General features: G+C 42.9%; 1 protein-coding gene across 5 annotated transcripts in view; it reads left to right on the top strand.

The window, feature by feature from the left end:
• The window catches only part of Ptprm (protein tyrosine phosphatase receptor type M), a 698,333-nt gene that overhangs the window by 276,195 nt on the left and 400,018 nt on the right, over positions 1-22,120 (top strand). For all 5 annotated transcript variants that reach the window (XM_087902425.1, XM_087902421.1, XM_087902423.1 and 2 more), the window contains exon 4: positions 14,729-14,807. In XM_087902425.1, the coding sequence (XP_087758551.1) occupies positions 14,729-14,807 (79 nt within the window). The remainder of the gene's footprint in view (positions 1-14,728; positions 14,808-22,120) is intronic.

The raw sequence follows: 22,120 nt of genomic DNA, 5'->3' as shown, positions 1-22,120 counted from the left end.
TAAGTTAAAACCAGCGAGGACATGAAGACAGACACACTCTTCAGATGGGTATCTAGGGAGCTGGCAGGTAGTTTGCACCTGAACATTTCCCTTGGCGTGGGTGAGCAAGCCCCTGTCTTTGCTCACACACATGGGCATGGGGCAGCAGGGGGTGGGGCTGACTTTGCTGTACTGAAGCATGGAGGATAAGGATGCTGCACTGTTCAATAACTCCCTTCTTCTTTGGCAGACTTCACACAGAGGAGGGGTTGACATCAGCCACCATGCACAGGCTAATGCCAGAAAGGCATTTGAGGGGCAAAGGAGAGCACACCCAGTGACCCAGCTGATCTGGCAGCAAATCACTGTCCCCAAACTGTCTCTGAGGATTGTGGGAAAAGCAGCATCCAACTGCTGAGATGTTAGTGGAGAGAATTAGTGGCTGTTGAGTCGGTCCCCCGGCTGTAGATATCTGAGCCATCGGGAAGAGTCTGATGAAAAGATGCAGGGATCTAAAATAACCGAAACACTACTACAGGGAAATCTCAATCTGTGTAGTAGTGAGGTTCAGCAGTTGTAGAATACCGACTTAGTGCATTCAGTCATCTCCCATTGAAGGATTGGGTCTGGAACACTGACCGCATCCCTTTGCCTGTACTCAGATCTGTGAAGGCTCAGGTTCTTTCTTTAGCATAGTTAGCGTATTTGCATGTAACCCAGGCTTATCCTCCTGGGATCTGAATCCTTAAATCCTGCCTGGATTACTTATAATCACTGCTATCACAGTGCCATGCTATGTAAATAGATGTTCTACTGTTATTGGTATAATGAGAGAGCATGGAGTCATACCACCCTGAACGTGCCCAATCTCATGTGCAGCAAAGATAGCATCAGAAGTTGGTGCGTGTCTCATACAGACCTGTGTTTGTATTAAGATATTTCCCCTCCTTAATTGAGTTTGTGCCTATAGAACCAAGGGATTCGGGAGGCTTCCTGCATTGTACCATTGCTTTTGTGGTTCCCAGCAGCCTCTGGTCACAGTGTGTTTTGTCAGCCCCCAGTTCATGGCCTCACTTACGTTAATTTGTATTGTTTAGTTAACACTGAACTTACAAAAGCACAATTCCTCTTGCCTGGGAAAATCTTAATTAGCACAAATGCTTCCCCTAAAGATCCCATCAAGAGTCTCTTACATTTAAGATCAGTTGCCGACTACATTTCAACACTACATTTGGAGCCATTTTACAATGCAAAATCACTAATACAGATATTCCAGCTGTGAAAGGTGAAGGCCAGCATAAGGAGACTTTTTTTTTCCTAACCGTATGAAAGCTGGCAAGAGACAAAGCATTGCCTTGCTCAACCTTAGTTAGGACTCTGTATACTTGGCAATTCAGACCTTTGCTACTCTCTGCATGTCCACCAATGACCATTAAAATGTTGCAAAGATTAATCTGAGGGTTACATAGAAATTTGGGGAGCTTGCAGATTTACTGCGCAACGAATTGCTAAGTAATAAAGCTGGATTGTATTTTCCATTAAGCCAATCCCAAGAAACAAAGAAGATGTAAAATTAAATACTGCAATAAAATTATTCTGCAATAAGGATGACTCTGATTCTGTCATATAATCACAGCGTAGATGGGACTAGAGGGTAAAAAAATAGAGGCTTTCTATTTTTTTAAAAAAAAAACAGATGGGGGGCACTGGAAAAATGTCTGACTATAACTTTCTTGCCACAAATTCAGATCCTCAAAACCCAAGAAAAAAGTCCAGGGCAGTGGTGTACTCTTGTAATTCCATCCCTGGGGAGGAGGTTGTCCTAGGTTGTATAAGAAAGCAAGCGGAGCAAGCCATGGGGAGTGAGCCTGTAACCAGCATTTCTTCGTGGTTTCTGCTTTAGTTCCTGCCTTTCTATTCCTGCCAGAAGTTTTTACCATGGCCTCCTTCACTGATAGAGTATGATCGGGTTGTGAAAGCCAAATAAACCCTTCCCGAAATTGCATTTGGTCATGGCGTTTTTCTCACAGCCACAAAGACCCAAACTGAGATGTACATTTACACATGAAATGTGTGTTTTTTTAAAAGCCAAATGTCTTAGCTATCTTTAGTTTTCAATTTGGCACAGCCGAGAGTCAGCTGGAAGGGAGGCATCTATTAAGGAGCACATTTGTCTGTGGGGGATTATCTTCATTGTTCACTGATGGAGGAGGGGCCAGCGCAGTGGGTGGATCCATCCCTGGGCAAGGAGTCTTAGACTGCAGAGAAAGCTAGCTAAGCATGAGCCTGCAGGAAGGAGCCAGCAAACATTGTTCCTTAATGCCTTCTTTGCTGGACAGCCTTGTCAACTATACACAAGCTGGAGCCATCTTAGAGGAGGTGACCTCAATTAAGAAAACACCTATTAAGTCAGGTTTTAGACAAACGTGTCAGGCATTCTCTGAAATAGTAATTAATGGGGCAGGGCCCATCCCATTGTGGGTGGTGCTGTCCCTGGGCTGGTGGTCCTGGGTCTCTATAAGAAAGCAGGTAGAGCAAGTCAATAAGCAGCACCCGTCCATGGCCTTTGCCTCATCTCCTGCCTCCAGGTCCCTGCCTGTTTTGAGTTCCTGCCTTGGCTTTTTCTCGGCTGGCTGTGACTCAGGATATGTCAGCCAAATAAACCCTTTCCTCTCGGGCTTGCTTTTGGTCATAGAGTAATATCATAGCAATAGTAACCCTAAGACATGTCAGAGTGCGTCATCACAGCCGTAGAATGAAACCACAACAGCAAGCAGACAGTAGTGTATGCTCCAAACCCCCCTGATAGTAGGCAGTACAGTAGGAAACGGGAACTGAAGCTTGAGACATTAATGTTTAAGTATTACATTTTCTCAGTAGTTCTTTTGGTATAGAGAAAAATTTTGACTTGTGCATTGGATTTTGTTTTACTTTGTACAGCATGCCGGGGTGGGGGTGTTCTATAAAATAATTAGCATTTATTGTTTAGTTTTGACAGGTTGCAATTATGTGTCTTAAAACCTTGGTTATGATATTCCAAGCCTTGGTGGGCTTTTAAAATAACACTTAACGCAATAGAAGTGAAAGCAGCTGAGTGGGGTTGCTGTCTGCCATTACTAGGGTGGCAGGCATAGTGTATTCAGCTGTGACAAAGTATTGCTTTTGACATGTGCTTTCTTGTTAACCAGAGTAATGACAGTGTGCCGGAAAGCCAAGCAGGAAAAGGCTCTGAAAGCAGAGAGTAAATATTTCAGGCTGTGCGGCCCACACGGTCTCTGTGGCAACTAGTCAGTTCTGTGGTGGTTGTCGCAGAAGCCAAAATGTAAATGCACTGAACATGGCTGCGGTCCAATAAAACTTTATTGACGACGTGGAAATTGGAATTTCATATCATTCTTCTCCATCGCACAGATTCTGAGATTGCTTTGATTTTCCTCCCGCTATTGAAAGCTATAAAGCCCTCCTGATCTTGATAATGAACGAGGTAGAAATAGGTGAGAGGCCAGATTTGGCCTCTGGCATTTGTTTGCCAATTCTTGTTTAAAACTGTATGTTGCTAAAATTATTTCGTGTGTCAGGTGTGATGGAACACGACTCTAAACCTCTGCACTGTGGAAGCCGTCCCTAAAACCACAGGATGTAAAGGGATTCACCCTGCCCACCAGGTCTTAAGAAACATGGGGCTCACTTCCTCATTCCCCCACACTTCCGTTGTAACAGATGCTGGACAGACCCATAGGTCTAGATGGGAATTCCTTCTGTTTCCTGGGCTGTCTCCTAATTGACCTTTACCTCTTGAATGATTTGCATATAAACAAGCTAGTCAGAGCCCCCAAACATCCTCTTTGTCAGCCACCCCCTTTCATGTCTCCATGTGTCAAACAAAATCTTAATCTGTGGCTTAAAATTCCTCCCACATAGCTCATGTCATTATCCCTGTACCCCATTCTTCATAGTCAAGAACACTGCAGTAAAGAAACCCCACAGTACTTGTATTTTTTATACTATATATACATGTGTATACATGTGTGCTACATGCTATAGATCTGCTTATTATATTTTGGTAACATGACAAGAATCCATACATGGAGGGGAAATAGCTTCAGGTCGCATTCTAGTCGTGCTAAATTGTGTGACTTTAGAAAAAATTATCTGAGCTTTCTGAGTCAGGCTACTGGTCTCCAAGCGGTAGACCAGTTGGTACTCATCACAGTTGGCTTTGGAAAACTACACAGTGAATACAAAAGATGCCTGGGCTGTAGAAGTGTTTTCAGCGGGTCAGCCAATCAATAAAAGCTTAAACTGGGCTATTCTTTAAAAGTCTTAGTTAAAAGTACCCTGACGAAAGTCAAGCCTGGCTAACAAAACAGGATGTTTTCAATGTATCCATTTGTGTTTGGAAACGCCAACCTGCCGCCCGTGTCTGCAGATCAAATCCTCCCCTCGTCCGTTTTCTTTTAGTATTGCTGGAGCCTCTGCGAGACTGTTCTCTCTGATGGCAATCTTTCCCAGACCTGGACACTGGGCCTTGCAGGCCGGCATTCCTGTGGCTGCCTCTGTGCTGTGCGTCTACCTGCAATGTGGCACCAAAGCAGTTCTTGCCCTTTAATAAAAATGGGTTGCACTGACCTAGGCTCCCTGCATGTGTGTGACAGTTGTGTAAGGCTCCTAGCAGTGAAATTAGGACCTGTCCCTCACACTTAGCTGGTTCTTGGGAACCTGTTCCCTATGCTGGATTACCTTGCCCAGCCTTGACAAACAGGGAGGAGTTGGGTCCTGCCTCAAGTGATGTGCCAAGCTTTGTTCAAGCCCATGGAAAACCTGTCCCTTTCTGAGTGGAGACCCAGGAGGAGTGGAAGGGGAGGGAATAGATGGGAAGCAGGAGAGGGGAGACAGGATACTTCGTTGGTATGTAAAATACATGAAAAAAAATATTTAAATAAAAATAAAATGTTAAAAAATTAAAAAGGAGTTTCTTATTTGATTGGGAAATAAAGGGCAGAGACAAAAGTACCACTTTAGGTTCTGGGTTTTCCTTAGGAAGGACTCTGACTTGAGAGAGTCTGATCTAAGATAGCAAAAACTGCTTACCATGAATCTTTCCGTGGGATTTTAAAATGTGTGTCCAGAAAGCCCACTGAAGGGGGGGCTATTGACATGTTTTAACCCTTTGATTTTTTTTTAGAAACTTCATAGTGAAACTCTTCACAGACAAGGTGTCTACCTGGCATCCTGTTGCTCGCTAGTAGACACTACACCTCCTTGATAGCTGTGGTTTCTCCCGAACCCATTGCGCTGGATTTAAGTTTGCCAGTTTGACTGGCAAAGATCAGACTTCCAAAGCAGGTCTTAGCAGGTTACTAAGAGAGGGCTAGAACACGCCTCGCTAAAAAGGAGCGTCTCCTACTGAAGAGACGGCTCAGCGGTAAAGCGTACACATGGCTGTTCCTACAGAGATCTGAGTTTGCTTCCCAGTACGCATGTCCTAGCTCACAACTACCTGTGACTCTAGACTCTTGGCTTTTGTGAGTGCCATACTTATGTACACATGCAAAGGCATGTGCATACAGACAGGAACACACAAACTCATCATTTAAAATACAAATTTAAAACAACTTCTAAAAAGTCTGTCTCAGTCATTGAGGAAACAGTGAGCATATCGCTTTAAATTTGTAGCAAATAATCTCCCTCATAGCGCACACATGATGTGTGGACTTAGGAAATTCTATGTAGATAATGACTATGAAGCATGTGTTTTCACATATGTAAACACACATTACATATGTAAACATATACATACAAATATCACAAGAGATCATTTCTCCTTGTTTCTGGTGGTTGATTTCAAGTACCACATTGCTAAGGATCTACCTTTGGTCCGCGTATTCTCTGGTTCACAGCAAAGACAGCCCGCCAGCAGGAGCTGGCCTTACTTTAACCTTTTCAGATCCATTTTGAAATTGTTTTGCGATCAAGTCTTGCTTTGCTAGAGTCTAGAACTTAACACTCCTGGTCTAAAGTGATCCTCCTGCCTCAACTTCATGAGTAACATGAACTCCAGGTGTTTGGTAGTACACTCCACTCAAAATCTGCTTTATGAACAAAGTGGCAGTGTTCCTAGGGACCTGGTAGTAATGGTGTTAGGAACCAACACCATAGGCTCTTATCTATCTATCTACTTACTTACTTATCTATTTGTCTATTTATTCATTTATTTATTATTTAAAGAGATATAATATAAAAGATAAAGCAAAATGAACACATTGAAATTAGACAAAACAAACAGAAGGAAGAGAACCCAAGAGAAGGCACAAAAATCAAAGACCCACTTGTTGGCACACCCAGAAATCCCATGAAAACACCGAACTGGAAGCCGTAAGATGCCCATAAATTGCCTGTGTAGACATGCGCACGCCTGTGCACGCTGCCTCAGTCTCTGTGAGTGTAGAGGATCTGTGACCATGTTGGTTTAGAAGGCCTTATGTTCTTGGTGTCCTCCATCCCTTTTACTCCTGTTTCTTTCCCCTCTTCTTGAGGGTTCCCTGAGCCCTCAGGGGGGGATGTGACGGGCACATCCCAGTTAGGGCTGAGTGTTCCAAGCTCTCTCACTGTCTGCATAATGTAGGGCTGTGGGCATCAGTATTTTGTTGGAGGATGGCACCACTTGTTGGTTTCCGGTTGCCCGACTAGCTTAAACTGGAAATAATCACACAGAAACTGTATTAATTAAACCACTGCTTGGCCCATTAGCTCTAGCTTCTTATTGGCTAGCTCTTATATTAATTTAACCCATTTCTTTTCATCTGTGTATTGCCACGTGACAGTTCCCAGCCTCTGTCTCCAGCGGCTCCATCGCTTCTCTCTGACTCTGCCCTTCTTTCTCCCAGCATTCAGCCAAGCTTTCCCTGCCTTCCTAAGTTCTGCTCTGCTATAGGTCCAAAGCAGTTTCTTTACTCATTAATGGTAAGCACAGCACACAGAGGGGACTCCCACATTAGTATTTGTTCCATCTGCTGCAGGAGGAAGCTTCTCTGATGACAGCTGAGCAAGGGACAATCTATGAGCATGCAGAATGTCATTAGGACTCATTTTATTACTACTAAAATATTACTACTAAAATAAAGATTAAAAACAATCTTTTCTCATTTTGCATACCAATCCCATTTCTCCCTCCTGTCTTTCTGCTCCCCCCCACCTTCCCTCCCCTGCCCTACTCCCCATTCACTCCTCAGACATACTTTGATGCAGAACAAAGGCCCTCCCCCACCATATCTTGGCTGAGCAAGGTATCCCTCCAAAAAGAATGGGCTCCAAAAAGCCAGTTCAAGCAGTAGGGATAAATCCTGATCCAGCTGCCAGTCAGCGCACAGACTGCCCAGTCATACAGCTGTCACCCACATTCAGAGGGCCTAGTTTGGTCTTATGCTGGTTACCCCACTGTCAGCTCAGTGTTGGTGAGCTCCAGTGAGCTCAGGTAAGCTGTTTCATTCGGTATCGCCATCATGGTCTTAACCCCTTTGCTCATGTTATAGCTCTTCCTACTCTTTGACTGGACTTTAGGCACTCAGCCCAGTGCTTCCTGTGGATCTCTGCATCTGCTTCCATAGTTGCTGAATGGAGGATAGAAGGGGAGAGGAAGGGGAAGGAGGAACATGAAGGAATGGGATAGTCAAGATGGGGGAAGGACAGAGAGGGAGAACAAGGAAAGAGATGCCTTGAATGAGGGGGCCATTTTAGGGGCTAGTGAGATACCTTACTAGTGCATTAGGGAAATTCCCCGGAATCCACAGGATGACCCCAGGTAAGATCCTAAGCAGTAATGGAGAGGGTTCCCAAACTGGCCTTGCCCTGTAGTCAGATTGATGACTACCTTAATTGATATCATAGAAGCTTCATCCTATTTAAAATATTTTTTATAGCAGTAGTATTGTTTTTTCCCTAGGTCCCTGGGCTATCTGTCCTCAGGTCACCCAAGCAGTATGGATACAGGTTCCATCCCATGGAGTGGGCCTTAAGTCAAATTAGATTTTGGTTGGTTACTCCCACAAGTTTGTGCCACCATTGCACTAGGTAGGATGTCATTGTAGATCCAAGGGTTTGTGGCTGGGTTGGTCTTCACATTTCCCTTTTGGTAGAGAACTTTTCTGTACCGAAGATGCTAGCATGTATGGGTAAAGGCTCCATGTAGGCTCAAATCAACTTTTTCACGCTCAATGCATGGGTATTGTCAGTTTATGGGAAGCAACTTACAGTCTTGGCAAGAGCCTGGGTTAGTTTGGTATTCCATGGGACCCCTTTGGTCAACAACTTAATTAAATGTAACCCAATCCTCATACTAGCAGCTTCCCTTTGGTAATGAGGGATGTCCAGTTAGGCTCCGTCCCCACCATTATTTGACAACTTCATTTAGATTACCTTCATATTTATGTATTTTAGGAAGTTTCTATTGTATTAGGTTTTCATACTACTGTTCAAATGGCCCTTAATTTTACCTGTCTCTCCCCATAGTCTCTCCCTCATCCCTCTCTCTGTTCTCCCTCCTCACTTGATCTTCCTGTTCCAGTACCCTCCTACACATCCATAACTATCTATTCTGTGTCCCGTTTTTAGGGAGATCAATCCGTCTCTTTCTCTATATCTTGTCCCTTTCTCTATATCTTTACACTATGGTTCTATAGATTATAGCTTGGTTATCATTGTCTTAACAGCCAATATCCTCATATAAGCAATTATTTTCTCTTCCTGGGTCTTGGTTACCTCATTCAGGATGATTTTTTCTACTTCTATCCATTTACCTGCAAATTTTGTGATTTCATTTTTGGGTTTTTGTTTTGTTTTGTTTGTTTGTTTGTTTTCCAAGATAAGGTTTCTTTGTAGCATTGGAGCCTATACTGAAATTCACTCTGTAGAACAGGCTGGACTCTTAACTCACAGAGATCTGCCTACCTCTGCCTCCTGAGTGCTGGGATTAAAGGCCTGCACCACCACCACCCACTGGTTTCATTTTTTAATGACTGAGTAATACTCCATTGTATCAATGTACCACATTTTCTTTATCCAATTTTCTGTTTAGGGGCAACTAGGGAGTTTTTAATTTCTGGCTGCTGTGAACAGTGCAGCAATGGATAGTTAGCCAAGTTTATGTATGGTAGGATTAAGTGTCCTCTGGGTATATAGTTGGATCTTGTGTTACAGCTGGATCTTGAGGTAGATCAATTCCTGTCTTCCTGAAAATCTGCCATACTGATTTTCATACTGGCTATACATACAAGTTTGTACTTTCACCAGCAGTGGAGGAGTGTTCCCCTTACTCTACATCCTCACCAACATGAACCGTTACTTGTTTTTATTGATTTTAGCCATTCTGACAGATACAAAATGAACTTTGAGATTTCATTTTGTGATCTGTCAGAATGTCTAAAATCAATAAAACAAGTTACATCTCAAAGTAGTCTTGATTTGCATTTCCCTGGTGGCTAAGGATGTTGACCATTTAAGTGTTTCTTAGCCATTTGAGTCTCATCTTTTGAGAATTCTCTGTTTAGATCTGTTCTTTATTTTTATTTGGGCTCTTTGTTTTCATGATATCTAGTTTTTTTGAGTTCATATATTAGCCCTCTGGCACAGGTGCAGTTGGTAGAAAAATCTTTTCCCATTTTGTAGGCTGCCACTTTGTCCAAATGGCCATGTCTTTTGCTGTGCCATGATAGCGCAATAATTAATTGTTGATCTTTGTGCCTGTGCTAATGGTGTTCTCTTCAGAAAGATTTGTCCTGTGCCAATGCGTTCAAGGATATTTTCCACTTTTTCTTCTGTTAGGTTCAGTGTATCTAGTTTTATGTAGAGGTCTTTGGTCCATTGGAGTTGAGTTTTGTACAATGTGATATATATGGGTTCATTTTTATTTTTCTACATGCAGTTTGACCAGTAGCATTTGTTGAAGATGCCATCTTTTTTTCCATTGTATATTTCTGGCTTCTTTATCAAACATTAAGCGTCCAGGGGCTGGAGAGATGGCTCAGCAGTTAAGAGGACATGCTGCTTTTCCAGGGGACCCAGGTTTAATTTCCAGCACCCACATGGAAGCTCTTAACTGTCTGTAACCCCAAGATCTGGCATCCTCACACATACATTTAGACAAAATACCAATGCACATAAAAATAAAATGAATTATTAAAAATCTTTTTTAAAAACAAGGTGTCCATAGGTGTGTGGGTCTTCATTTTGAGTTCATTGATCAACATGTCTGTTTAGTGTCAGTACCATACTGTTTTTATTACTGTAGCTCTGTGGTACAAATTGAAACCAAGGGTAGTGAATCCTTCAGCGGCTGTTTTATGATTCGGGGATGGTTTAGCTATCCTGTTTGTGTGTGTGTGTGTGTGTGTGTGTGTGTGTGTGTGTGTGTGTTTTCATATGAAGCTGAAAAAAATGTCTTTTCAAGGTCTATGAAGAATTTTGTGGGCATTTTGGTAGGGATTACCTTGAATCTATATATCGCTTTTGATAGAATAGCCATTTTTACTATATTTAATCCTATCAACCCATGAACATGGGAAGTCTTTCCTTCCTATATCTTCCTCAGTTTCTTCAATGTCTTATTAAAGTTTTTATCATACAAGTCTTTTACTTGCTTGGATACCGTTACCCCAAGATAGTTTATATTGTTTGAGGTTATTATATGTTTCCTTGATTTCTTTCTCGTTTTCTCATTTTTGTTTTTTATGTATAGAGAACTACAGATTTTTGTGAGTTAATATTTTATCCAGCTACTTTACTGAAAGTGTTTATCTATATGTTGATTATATACATTGCATGGTTACAAAACTATGTATAACCATGGGGACTCCTTTTCTGGCCTAATGTATTTGGTGTCCTGTATGCTTCTTATACATTGATGCCATCTTCTTCAGGCTAGGGATATTTTCTTCTGTGATTTTGTTGAATATATTTTTGTGCCTTTGATCTGGGTTTCTTTTCCTTTCTCCACAGTGTGCAAAGATGTTCAGATAATAACAATATATCAAATTTATGACATTCAAATTTTAAAACATTGTCAGATGAAAACATTATGTGTTGATGGACAATGAAATAGTCTCTCATATATTTATGGTGATTATGTAAACAAATACAGGCTTTACAAAAAGCAACCTGGAATAATATATCAGGGATCCTTAAAATACCCACAGTCTTTAACTATGAACTCTATATTATAGGTTGGGGTTGTGGCAGGGTTGCTGAACTCTAGTGGAGACATATTGTCCTGGCTGTTACTGTGGTTGTACACTGGCATTTACACACCTGGGCTTGGCAGGACTGTGATTCTAGGTATAGCTATCTGGTCTTATCTTCACTGGGTGGGTGTTTTGTTCCTTGGTTTCTGTTGCCCGCTCTGGTTCTTAAAGAAGTGTGGTTGTGTATTTCTTGGTAGGAAATTCTTCTGGGATTCTTATAGCTGTGGCCCCAGGGGGTTCAGATGAAATGTGACTCTAGGTGTGGCGATCTGACACTTAGAACTGAGGGTGGACTAGGTCGGGTTGGGGACAGACTGGGGGCGGTTACCAGATGGAGGAACGGGAAGTGTTCCATCCGGATCTGCTTAGTCCCCTGGGAATGGGGCACAGAGCGAGGAGAGACCTCAGGGTGTGGTCTGCTACAGACCTGGGGATGAGACTAGGAGACTGCACTGGAGGAGCTGAGGGACAGGGAGAATGCACAGTTATCCCACCGGTTTCCCTGGCTGGACTGCGCAGGTGCCAATTCCCCGAGCTCCCTGGCAGCTCTCTCCAGAGCCCCTTGCGTCACCTCTGGTGCTGCAGCTGGCCACTCTTAGCCAAAATTGCTTTTAGGGCCTCAAAATTATTTTCTTATGCCTGCTTTTGACATCCATCTTTTTGTCCCTCGTTCATCCTCTTACAGAACTTAGACGTAGAGAAATAAATTATCCTGGTCCCACCGCAGAAATATCCAGACAGTTTTTCTCTTCTGTTGGCTCATCAGTGGAAAACAACATATTAAACTCGTGAACAGGACAGAGTTCTATTTCATCTCTGCTCTTCTGCGGGGCCCCGCTCTCCCCCGTGTGTGTTATGTTTTATTATCAGGGCTTTCTGGTGCAGAGCTGGGAGCCTAGGTTTCTGGGTTTTCGTGCTTGTAGTCTGGACCCCTGCTCTTAGCATTGCCATCTGGGGTTCTGTGGGTTGCTGTCTCTGGTTTTGCATAAACACAAACAAAGCAGTCTTAGGAGCCAAGATTTTGCTCAGTGTGCAAGAATGAGAACATAACGCGTGGAAACAGATGGAGTTGAGGATTAGTGCGACTCAGATTCACCGCCTGCTTCAGACAGATACATCATATCCAGGCGACTCATTCTGTGGAAATACGAAGTTCTTGAAAATTTGGTTCTTTATTAATATTTTTAATTAAAAATTCATGTAATATATTATGGATTATGCTTTATATAAACTGATGTTTGTGGAGTGGTACCTGCATGGTGCTTGAAACATCTTCTTAGTAGATAGTTATGTAATTACTTTTAAAACTAAACTGCTTTGTGATCAGTGTGACACACAACAGTGAAAGCCAATGAAGATCGTCCTGTTGACAAAGCACCCTGTTTTTCAAAGCGGGAATAATTTGCCATTTGTGGCACGATATCATAATCGGGTATTGGCGTGTTGAAATGTTCAGTTGTAAAAGTTGCATGTTGCTGCATGGATGCATGTATTCCTGCGCATGCACGCACACATGCGCGTGTGCGCACACACACACACACACACACACACACACACACACACACATACACACATGAAGATGCTGTTAGAGAAACCAACAGAGATGACTTAGGTTTCCCTTTTCGAAGACTGCCCACCCTACTCCTGCACCCTCTCCCCATCTCTTACTCCTGGCACCCATTAGTCTGTTTTCAATTCCTAAATTTTGACAATTCAGAATATTTCATTCATGAAATAAGGTGGGGTGTAATCTTGTAAAACTGGTCTTTTTAAAATTCAGCACAATTCCCTGAAGATTCATTTGTGCTATTGATTATGATAGTATTTAGTGCTTTTTCATTGCAGAGTAGCGGTCTGTGGTGTGCTGGGTCCGGGCATATGTGGTCCATCGCCCATCTAGTGGTGCTAGGTCCTGTTATCTACACAGTAGAAGATGCTTACCATAGACAGCGTAGACACAGAAGAGAGGTGACCATGTTCTGACGACTTCTCTTGTCACCCCACTGTGGTGAGGATAAAGTAGAGCCGAGCAGCTGCCACTGTGGTAGCCAAGAAGCTGAGAATGGGGTGCCTGCCTTCCAGGTTTCCTGCTTCCCCACTTCTCCATCTGGACCCCAGCCTGTGAGATTATGCCACCCACGTTTAGCGTTAATGTCCCAATTACTTATCCCTCTCAAGAAATACCCTCGCAAAACACTTGCAGGCAGAAAGATGTGCTATAGTCATCGATCTAGGGCATCGCCCTTAGCCATTGTAAGCGCCCTGCACTTTTCTTAAGGGGGGCTACTTCTTTGATTTCTCCCCTCACTCCTCCCTCCCTTCTCTCTTTCTTCCTTTCTCTTTTTTCCTTGCCTTTCTCCTCCTCTCCTAATCTTGTTCTTCAAGTATGTTTTCCCATGCTTCCCTAAATTTCTCATAATTCTCTAATAGTGTGGCTCTCCTAAAACAAGCTCTTCCCCTTCATTTCTCCTCTCACTCCTCCCTTCATCCCACCTCTTCCTTAGTCCTCCCCCTCCTCCCACCTCTTCCTTAGCCCTCCCCCTCCTCCGACCTCTTCCTTAGCCCTCCCCCTCATCCATCCTCCTCTGAAACGTAAAAACCTAGAATCCCAAATGTCTCATTCTGGTCAGTCACTTTCAGAAATGTTTTCTAAAGAACCTTCAATCTTAACTCTGCCTCTCAATAAATATATCATAATATGTGGGGGGATAGGTATCACAGGAAAACTGTATTATTTTGTGTGACAGTTTACATAGCATAGCATTTCAGTTTTCTGTTTTTTTTAAGACCTTGGTACTTTACTCCACTCTTCAGAATGACTCCAAAGTACTTTTCCCATATCCATCCTCACCTGTGGGTTCACATCCCCGTATAGGTGACTCCTTAGGCAGGTGCTGCCCAACCCTGCTTCTGTTCTTTTGCCTCCTTGGACTAGACTGGGTTTCAGCCTTACTTGTATTTGAGGTTTGGAGCCTGGAACACTGGTAGGCAGGTGTTAGCCACTAACTCCTTTTCAGTTGTTGGGCAAAATAAATGAAGGGATGAGTGAACCCTTATTCCTTATAATAGAAGAGACTCTTGCTACAATCCTTACAGAAGTGAGTGGATAACATTAATCTCTGTGGTGACATTTGATTTGTGTGTTAATAAATAAAACTTGCCTGAAGATCAGAGAGTAAAACAGCCCCACTGGTCAGCCTTACAGACCAGGCAATGGTAACACACACCTTTAATCCCAGTAGTCACGCTAGTTGCCATAGAAACTGGGGTGGTACCTTTAATTTCAGTGGTGCACATCTTTAATCCCACCCCTAGAGGGGATTATAAAACGGGAGGAGACAGTTCTCAGTCTCAGTCTCATTCTGAGATTCCTGGAGGCAGGATTGCCTTTTTGGACTGAGGTAGAGGTAGGAGCCAATGGGTGGCTGTTTTGTGTTTCTGACCTACAGATTGAACTCTAATTTCCCTCTCTGAGTTCTTATTAATCATATGTAAAATCTCTCTTAATTTTCCAGGTGATTTTTGAAGTGGTAACCTCTGGACACCAAGGCTACCTTGCTATTGATGAAGTTAAGGTGTTAGGACATCCATGCAGTAAGTACATTTTGTTTTTAAATGTTGGGGTTCATCACTGGGACACATTTACACCATAGGCTGAAAGACGGGAGGAAACCCAGAGAGACACTGTCCTGCCAATAGTTTCGTGGCAGGCTCTGGATGTGGGTCCAGCTCTGGATGCCCCACTGTGTGAAGTTGGTGTGCAAATGCAGACACTTTGATAGCTTTGAAAATGCAAAGCAGGTGTGAGGGACATTTGGATTTCTATTTTCAATATTAACACAGAATTAAATGTGGCAAGTTGGCACATTCCGTTCCCAAATCGAGGATGTTTCTATCCCTGTTCCCAAGTTTTTGTCACACAGTTCCAAACAGTATGGACCCAATAGACTTAGTACCTACCGAATATAAAGTCCCTTCCTTAGCCATCTGTCAGCGCCAGATTTGCCTGTCCCTTCCCTTTTCAGTTTTGTACTTTACAAATGTTTAGTATGGGAGAAAGGACCTTTATAGAAAGCTGAGGCTGGGGAGGTGGGTAAACTGAGGCCAAGTAAGCAGACCACAGGTACCACCGTGGCAGAGGAGCTGGCTGTGTATCTGCCTCTTGGCCCTTGGGAGGTGGCTGCTTGTCCAGGATCTGGAACTTCTCCACTGCTCTTGAACCTTTCTGTCCTTTGCCTTAGGTACAAAACCTGGACAGGATCATTCAGGATGGGTCAAATGCCCGTTCCCTTCAATCATTTGATGTAATTTGGGAAAGTAGGGGTAGTATTCCCATTGTTATGGGCTCCAGGCCTGGATTTTTTTTAAACTAAGGAATCTACTATGCTGGGCAGTGAAACACAAAAGAACAACCTGTATATGTATATGTGCACGTGCACACATGCACACACACACACACACACATATATGAATGTAAGTGTGATTGCATGTGGGTTTGTGTGTGTGTATGTCTGTATGTATGTGTATGTATGAATATGCACGTGCACATACATATATGTATATGTGTGAATGTATCTATGTTTATATGTGTTTGTACATATGTGAACTATGTTTCTCATGAGCAGTATGTATTCATAATGTTAGTTATAGCAGCACTGTTAGTTTTGCCTTCCATATATTCTAATAAGTGGTGTTCATTTGTGCACATTTTTCTGTGTTTCTGTTCCGTGATGTCCACTGATAGCTGGTACACAGTACCCAGAATCCATGGATGCCCTAAAAGGAGAGGGACATAGTCTTTGCATCCTTCTTGAGTCTTGAGTCATTTCTTAACTACTTACAATAACAAGTTCAAGGTGAAGGCTTTGTAATAGTAATTGTGGCAGGGAGGGACCATGGTATATGCTCCGTAAAGACTCTTTTTCTTCCTGATTGTTTCTGTTCATGTTGACTGAGTCTGCATATGTAGAGTTTGTGGATATGGAGGGCTAACTGTAGTTTTATTTGGGTTTTCTCCCTCTTTCCACTTACATTTTTAAGATGAATCCTTAGCATTCAGCCATAGGAATATAGCACAACTTGTACTTGTTTTTGAACATTTGATGACTCCTCCTCCTCTGTTTTTGTTTATTAAAATTATTATTGTGGTCCAGCTTGTGTGTGTGTCTGTGGGAAAAATATGTGTATGTGTCTAAGAAGCCAAGTCCCTGGAATGTGGGGAGACACGGTCTTAGATTTATCAGTTGCTCCCAAATTACTGTGAGAAGTATCTGAACCAATTTGCATCCCGCCAATGGTGTGTGGATATTTTATTTCCCCTGTATCCTTTCTCAAGACTGATGATACTGTAAGTTTGCATCCCACCAGTGGTGCATGAACATTTTATTTCCCCTGTATCCTTTCCCAAGACTGATACTGTAAGTTTGCATCCCACCAATGGTGCATGAACATTTGATTTCCCCTGTATCCTTTCCCAAGATTGATACTTTGAGTTTTTGGCCATCTGAGTGATGGTAGTCTACTTTATTTTTAGAATGCCTGGCATGCAAAGAAATTGGCAAGTTGCTACATTTCCTGGGTCTCTGCTGATGGCCCCCGTCCATACCATGAAAGAATGGTTAGATCCACAGTATTCAAATGCATGCACTTGCAAGGAGAGCTCAGCATGTCTTCAGTTGCCTGAATTGGAATAGATCCACTGAGTTAGACAGTCCACTGTAGCTATAGGGGGCACCTGTGCGGTCATTATCCCACAGAAGTAGCACAACGCAGTTACCTCATTTCATCTAGGGGGGTCTTTACTATCACTGATATCTTTTTCTGGTCCTCTGAAGCTGGCCGCATGTGCAGGTTCACACACATCCATCATCTTGTTCATGGCCAAAGCTGCCATTAATTTGGTCACATGTCTCATTTGCCTTTTCTTCTGTATCGGCAAGATGGGGGAGGGGGTCACAGAGAATCTTCCCGCTTTTTTTTTTCCTGAAAAGGTAAAATAAAAAAATGAACGAGGCTGTAACTAGGTGAAACATCTGGGCAAGTTCAGGAAACAGGATATAATTATCTGAACTGGAACTTAGCCAAGTTCTTGCAACCAAGTCTGCAACTTTGAGACATGCCCTGGGGTCTGCTAACGTGTATTTTCATGGCTTCTGAGTCACCATGTAAAAGGAGGACAGGAGATAACCCAAAAGTTCTGCACCTGTACTTTGTGCTGAGCACCCCGATTTCCTGTTTCTTAGAGCTAGCTGTCTGCAAGCACATGTGCTTCAGTGGTACAGATGAGAGAACCTGCAATCAGGGTTACCCAGAGAACCCTAAGCCTGCATCCTGGGTTTCTTCCTGCTACACAGGGACTCTGGCTGGCTTGTGAGTTCCTCAAATGCAGCCTCTTGCTTTCCACTGGGTTCCAGGCTGTGTGTTTATCACAGACATAAAGATTTAATGCTTAGCCTTTCTGGGCCTATGTCCTGCTATGTATTGTGTTGGTGTTGTGGTGGCGTGCGTTCCTATGGAGTCAGCTTCCCATGCCATTTCGGATGAATGTATGATTCCTTCTCTGAAGGTAAGCACACACATACCTAATTGGCTTCACGAGTTGCTTTAGGAGACACAGAATGAAACGGCAGGCTGGTGGCTGAGGGTTAGGGGTGATGCATGTTGCAGTAGCCCTGTGAACAGTAAGTTGTAAATGGGTTTATTAAAGCTGTTTGGTAGTTATTTCTTCCTGTAGTCTGTGTGTCTGTGGGGGAAATGTACAAATAGAACCTGTAAGAATGAAGACGTTAGGTTTGAACTCAAAAGGCTTTATAGGTAAGATTTTGCGAGCTTTCTTATCAAGATCGCTAAATAATGATCCTTTGTTTTGAAAATTTGATGCTTGTTAATTTGGATTCTCAGAGGAGCACAAATATTGCACATCTGAAGGATGTTTTCCATGAGGAGGCAGAGCTGCCGAGTCTTGTTGACTACACTGTCCAGGCCCCTGTTTGGACTCCTGGGTTTACGAGCCGGCATCACCACAGTTTGCCCACAGTTGTTGTTCTCATAAAGGATGCAGATGCTCGTAAGATTGATATCAGCCTAGTGACAGTAAGATGCAGGATCAGTCTGAACTGGAGATGGTTGTACGGAATCAGCAGCTGTCTGGTTAAGACCCCTTCTAACAAACGTAGATAACTCTTGAATTTGGTGTGCACACTAAAAGTGTATCTTGAATTTGGTATGCACACTAAAAGTGTATCTTGAATTTGGTGTGCACACTAAAAGTGTATCTTGAATTTGGTGTGCACACTAAAAGTGTATCTTGAGTTTGGCTCAGGAATCCCAGTAGGGAGAACTGAGAAGGATATTGTCAGTTTCTAAAACATCTCCTTTGTTTAAGCATATTGAGGATGCATTTGCAAGTATTGTGTGGTACCTCGCATTTTTGCCTGTGGCAGGTGCTCACTACGTAGATCAGGCTGTTCTTGAACTCATGATCCTCAGATGTCAGGATTTCCAATGCTGATTTCATGGGTGTGTGCCCCCAATTAAAACTCTTGGGATCACTATTATCCCCTTGTGGTGTTAATGTATATTTTTATGTATTAGAACCCACAGATATCTTATATAGTTTTATTGAGATGTAGTTTCCATGTCCTACAGATTCCTCCCTTAATGTATTTGCTTGAGTTGTTGATTGTATTTTCATCCTCACTGTACCTGAAGTCATGCTATAGGTTATGGTTAAAACACAGAGACACTGACAGCATTGCACAAACCTACCTTTAGTCGGTACTTATTATAAGATGTGTATGAAACATCAATGAATTTAATGTTTACACTTGAATCCCATATCCAAGGTGCACCCCTTATATATATGCAAATACTAAAAAAGTCTGACAATATTTGAAATTTGAAAACACTTTGGTCTCAGTATTTCAAAGAAGAGTTAGTTAACCTACATTATTATGATTAATTATCCATTTCTATAACCACCCTTGAATTATTTACTGGGAAATAGTAAATCCAAATAATCAAACTGATGGATTTCTTAAATTTTGGGGGGGGCTCATTTGAGTCTACTTGAAATTCAGAGCATGCTTGCCAAGTATGTTCACCAGTGTTGACCGGGTAGTTCTGAGCCCTTCTGTTTGTCAGCTTCCTCTCTTGTGGTGACAGCTAGGGAGGAGACCTGTGCTCTGGTTGTTCTGCCCATCGGGCACACTTCCAGTTCATTTCAGCCTTTGCCATCACATAGAGATGTAAATGAAAATAAGAGGGTTAGAGCCTTCTCGTTTTCTGCCCCTCTTCAGTTTGCTCTTTGATCTTGCCAATTACCGCTCTCTGATTTTGTTGCTAGGATTTTGACACAGGCTTTGAAGAATCAATAGTAATGAAACATCTCTGAGGAGATCTGTGTCTTGGTCAATGATGACTCATGCCTTTGGGATCAAAGGCTGATCGGGGATCAATTAATATTTGAGAACTTTGCTCTTTGTGCAAAGCAGTGGAATGCAGCCGTCAGGAGGGAAAGGCCGAGCTGAACCAAACCTGTTTGTTATTCATGGAAGACAGTTTGTAGAGCTCCCGCAGACTTCACAGGGATCTGGTGGAGCATTTTGAAAGGGTACCCAGAAAATAAATGGGCCTATAAATTTAGAGAGAAAGAGGGAATGCTTCTTTTTGAATATGAGATGGGCTGGAATTTCCATTCTGAAGGTGCTATACTTGGAATTCCAATTACAGTAGTTTGGCAAAGTTGGTATTCCAGCTTAGCGTGGGTTCTAAACTTAGCTGGACAGAGAGTCTTTTTTCTGGGGCTCTTTTCCACTTTGAAAGGATGAGTCAGTTATTTTAAACAGAATTTTTTTGAGGGCTAAGCATACAGAATACCTTGCCCAAATCATCTTCTTAAAATCTTTATCTTACTCTTTTCCATGAGTATTTTAAAAAGGAAAGATCTCGCTGACCAGTGTTGGTGCACACATTTAATCCCAGCACTCAGGAGGTGGAGACAGCTGGATTTTGTTAGTCCAAGGCCAGCCTGGTCTATAGAGCAGCCCGAGTTACACAGAGAAACCCTGTCTCAGACACCAGAACCAAACCAAACGAAAAGGAAGGAAAAGCTCTCTATTTCACAGAAAGAAAGTTCCATAAAGACTTGTGTGTAAGAACTTTTCCTATATTTGGAGGCAGTAAAGGCTGAAGTACTGATACTTGAACACAGTGTGCTGACACCAGAATCCTAGTTCGGATCCACCTTAAGCCATCTGCCAACTAAAGATTGTTCTAGATCTTCCGGTTCAGGACCTGGAGAGTCTGGGACGTCCTGGAGCTCTGGAACATTATGCTGCCTTCATGTTTATTGAGAACTATTCTTCCAACAACAGCAGAACCTTCCTGGAGGAAACTGTCCTTGGAAGTAGAAGGTCACTGTGTTCTTCATCCTGGTGGATGAGTTTCCATCCTGAATCCAGGACCATTGATCCTGGTGGACGAGTTTCTATCCTGAACCCAGGACCATTGTTCTTTCCTTTGATGTATGTCTTTACCTGGTTCCCACTTGAGGTGTAGCTTTGCTGAACTATCCAGATGCCACCCCCTGCTCTCTGGCATTCTGTGTTTCAACCATACCCATCCTATTTCCTCCTAGGTTAACGGCAGTTGGTTATTCTAGAGAAGACTGTCTCTGATCCAGTCTGAACCAATATGGATCCTTTGGCTCGACATCTTTCTATGCACGCAACAGTACATACAGATGCTACCTAGGAAGCTGCACTAGAGTAAAAAAACGACTCTAACTAGGAAGAGGTAGCTTCTTGTCTTCGTTAGGGTTTCATTTGCTATGAAGAGACACCATGACCATGGTAACTCTTAGAAAGGAAAAGCATGTCACTGGGCTGACTTACATTTTCAGAGGTGTAATCTATGATCATCATGGTGGGGTCTGGTACTAGAGAAGGACCTGAGAGTTTTACATCTTGACTCACAGCCGAGGAGAAGTAGTCTGTCTCACTGGGTGTGGCTTGAGTACATATAAGGCCTCAAAGTCCACTTCCACGGTGACACACATCCTCCAACAAGGCCACACCTCCTAATAGTGCCACTCCCTTGGGCACTATTTCCTTTCAAACCACCACACTTCCTGTGCAGCCCATCTTTTATTGAGGGAAGGGATAACACAAAATCCGAGGATCAGACAGTCCCATCTCTGATCTCCAGATTGCGTGTCTAAGTGTTTCCTAACAGACAGCGCGGGCAGCATTATCAGTAGATTGCAGTGAAGAATGAGCTCTGCTGCCCCTAGTGTAGGCAAGAGTTGTTGCCAGCATGGCCTTTTAGAAAGCAATCTTCCCAAACGACCTTCATTGATGTGGATGAAGACCGCTAAAGCATCACCAACAGAAGCGACAGGACGGCTGCCACTCAAGTGTTCTATTATTAGAGGTCAGCAGACAGAGCAAAGAGCACAGAGGTCATCCCTTTCTCAGAAGAGACTTCAGAAGTTGAAGACTGCTACTTAGTTTTTAGGATGGGATGCCTAGAAGAGCACCCTCAGGTCCACCTGGTGGGAATGTGCATGGCATGAGCTCAGTAGAGGGGAGTTTGATTTCTCTGTCTGATTTCAAAATGAGTTTTTGTTTGTTTGTTTGTTTTTGTCTTAGCCGTGTACTTTCTAAAAATGTAACATAAAGAAAACTGGGAAAGTCTATATAAGAATTCAACGATGGGCACTTCTGTTGGTCGTCTGCATGCTAGAAAGAAGCACAGGTGTGCACAGGGACAGGAGTGCTACACTGCACCTGTCTGTCTCCGGATGGAGACCAGCTCCTCGGATCTGACTCCAGTGACATTTGGGACTAGATAACTCCTGGTCATGGTAGCTGTCCTGACTGCTTTGGACATCGAGAAACCTCCTTGTC

Source organism: Myodes glareolus, chromosome 27, assembly GCF_982192425.1.
Source record: "Myodes glareolus chromosome 27, mMyoGla1.1, whole genome shotgun sequence".
NCBI lineage: Eukaryota > Metazoa > Chordata > Mammalia > Rodentia > Cricetidae > Myodes > Myodes glareolus.
Note: the sequence above shows the minus strand (reverse complement) of the source record. Positions and strands in the feature narration are given on the sequence as shown.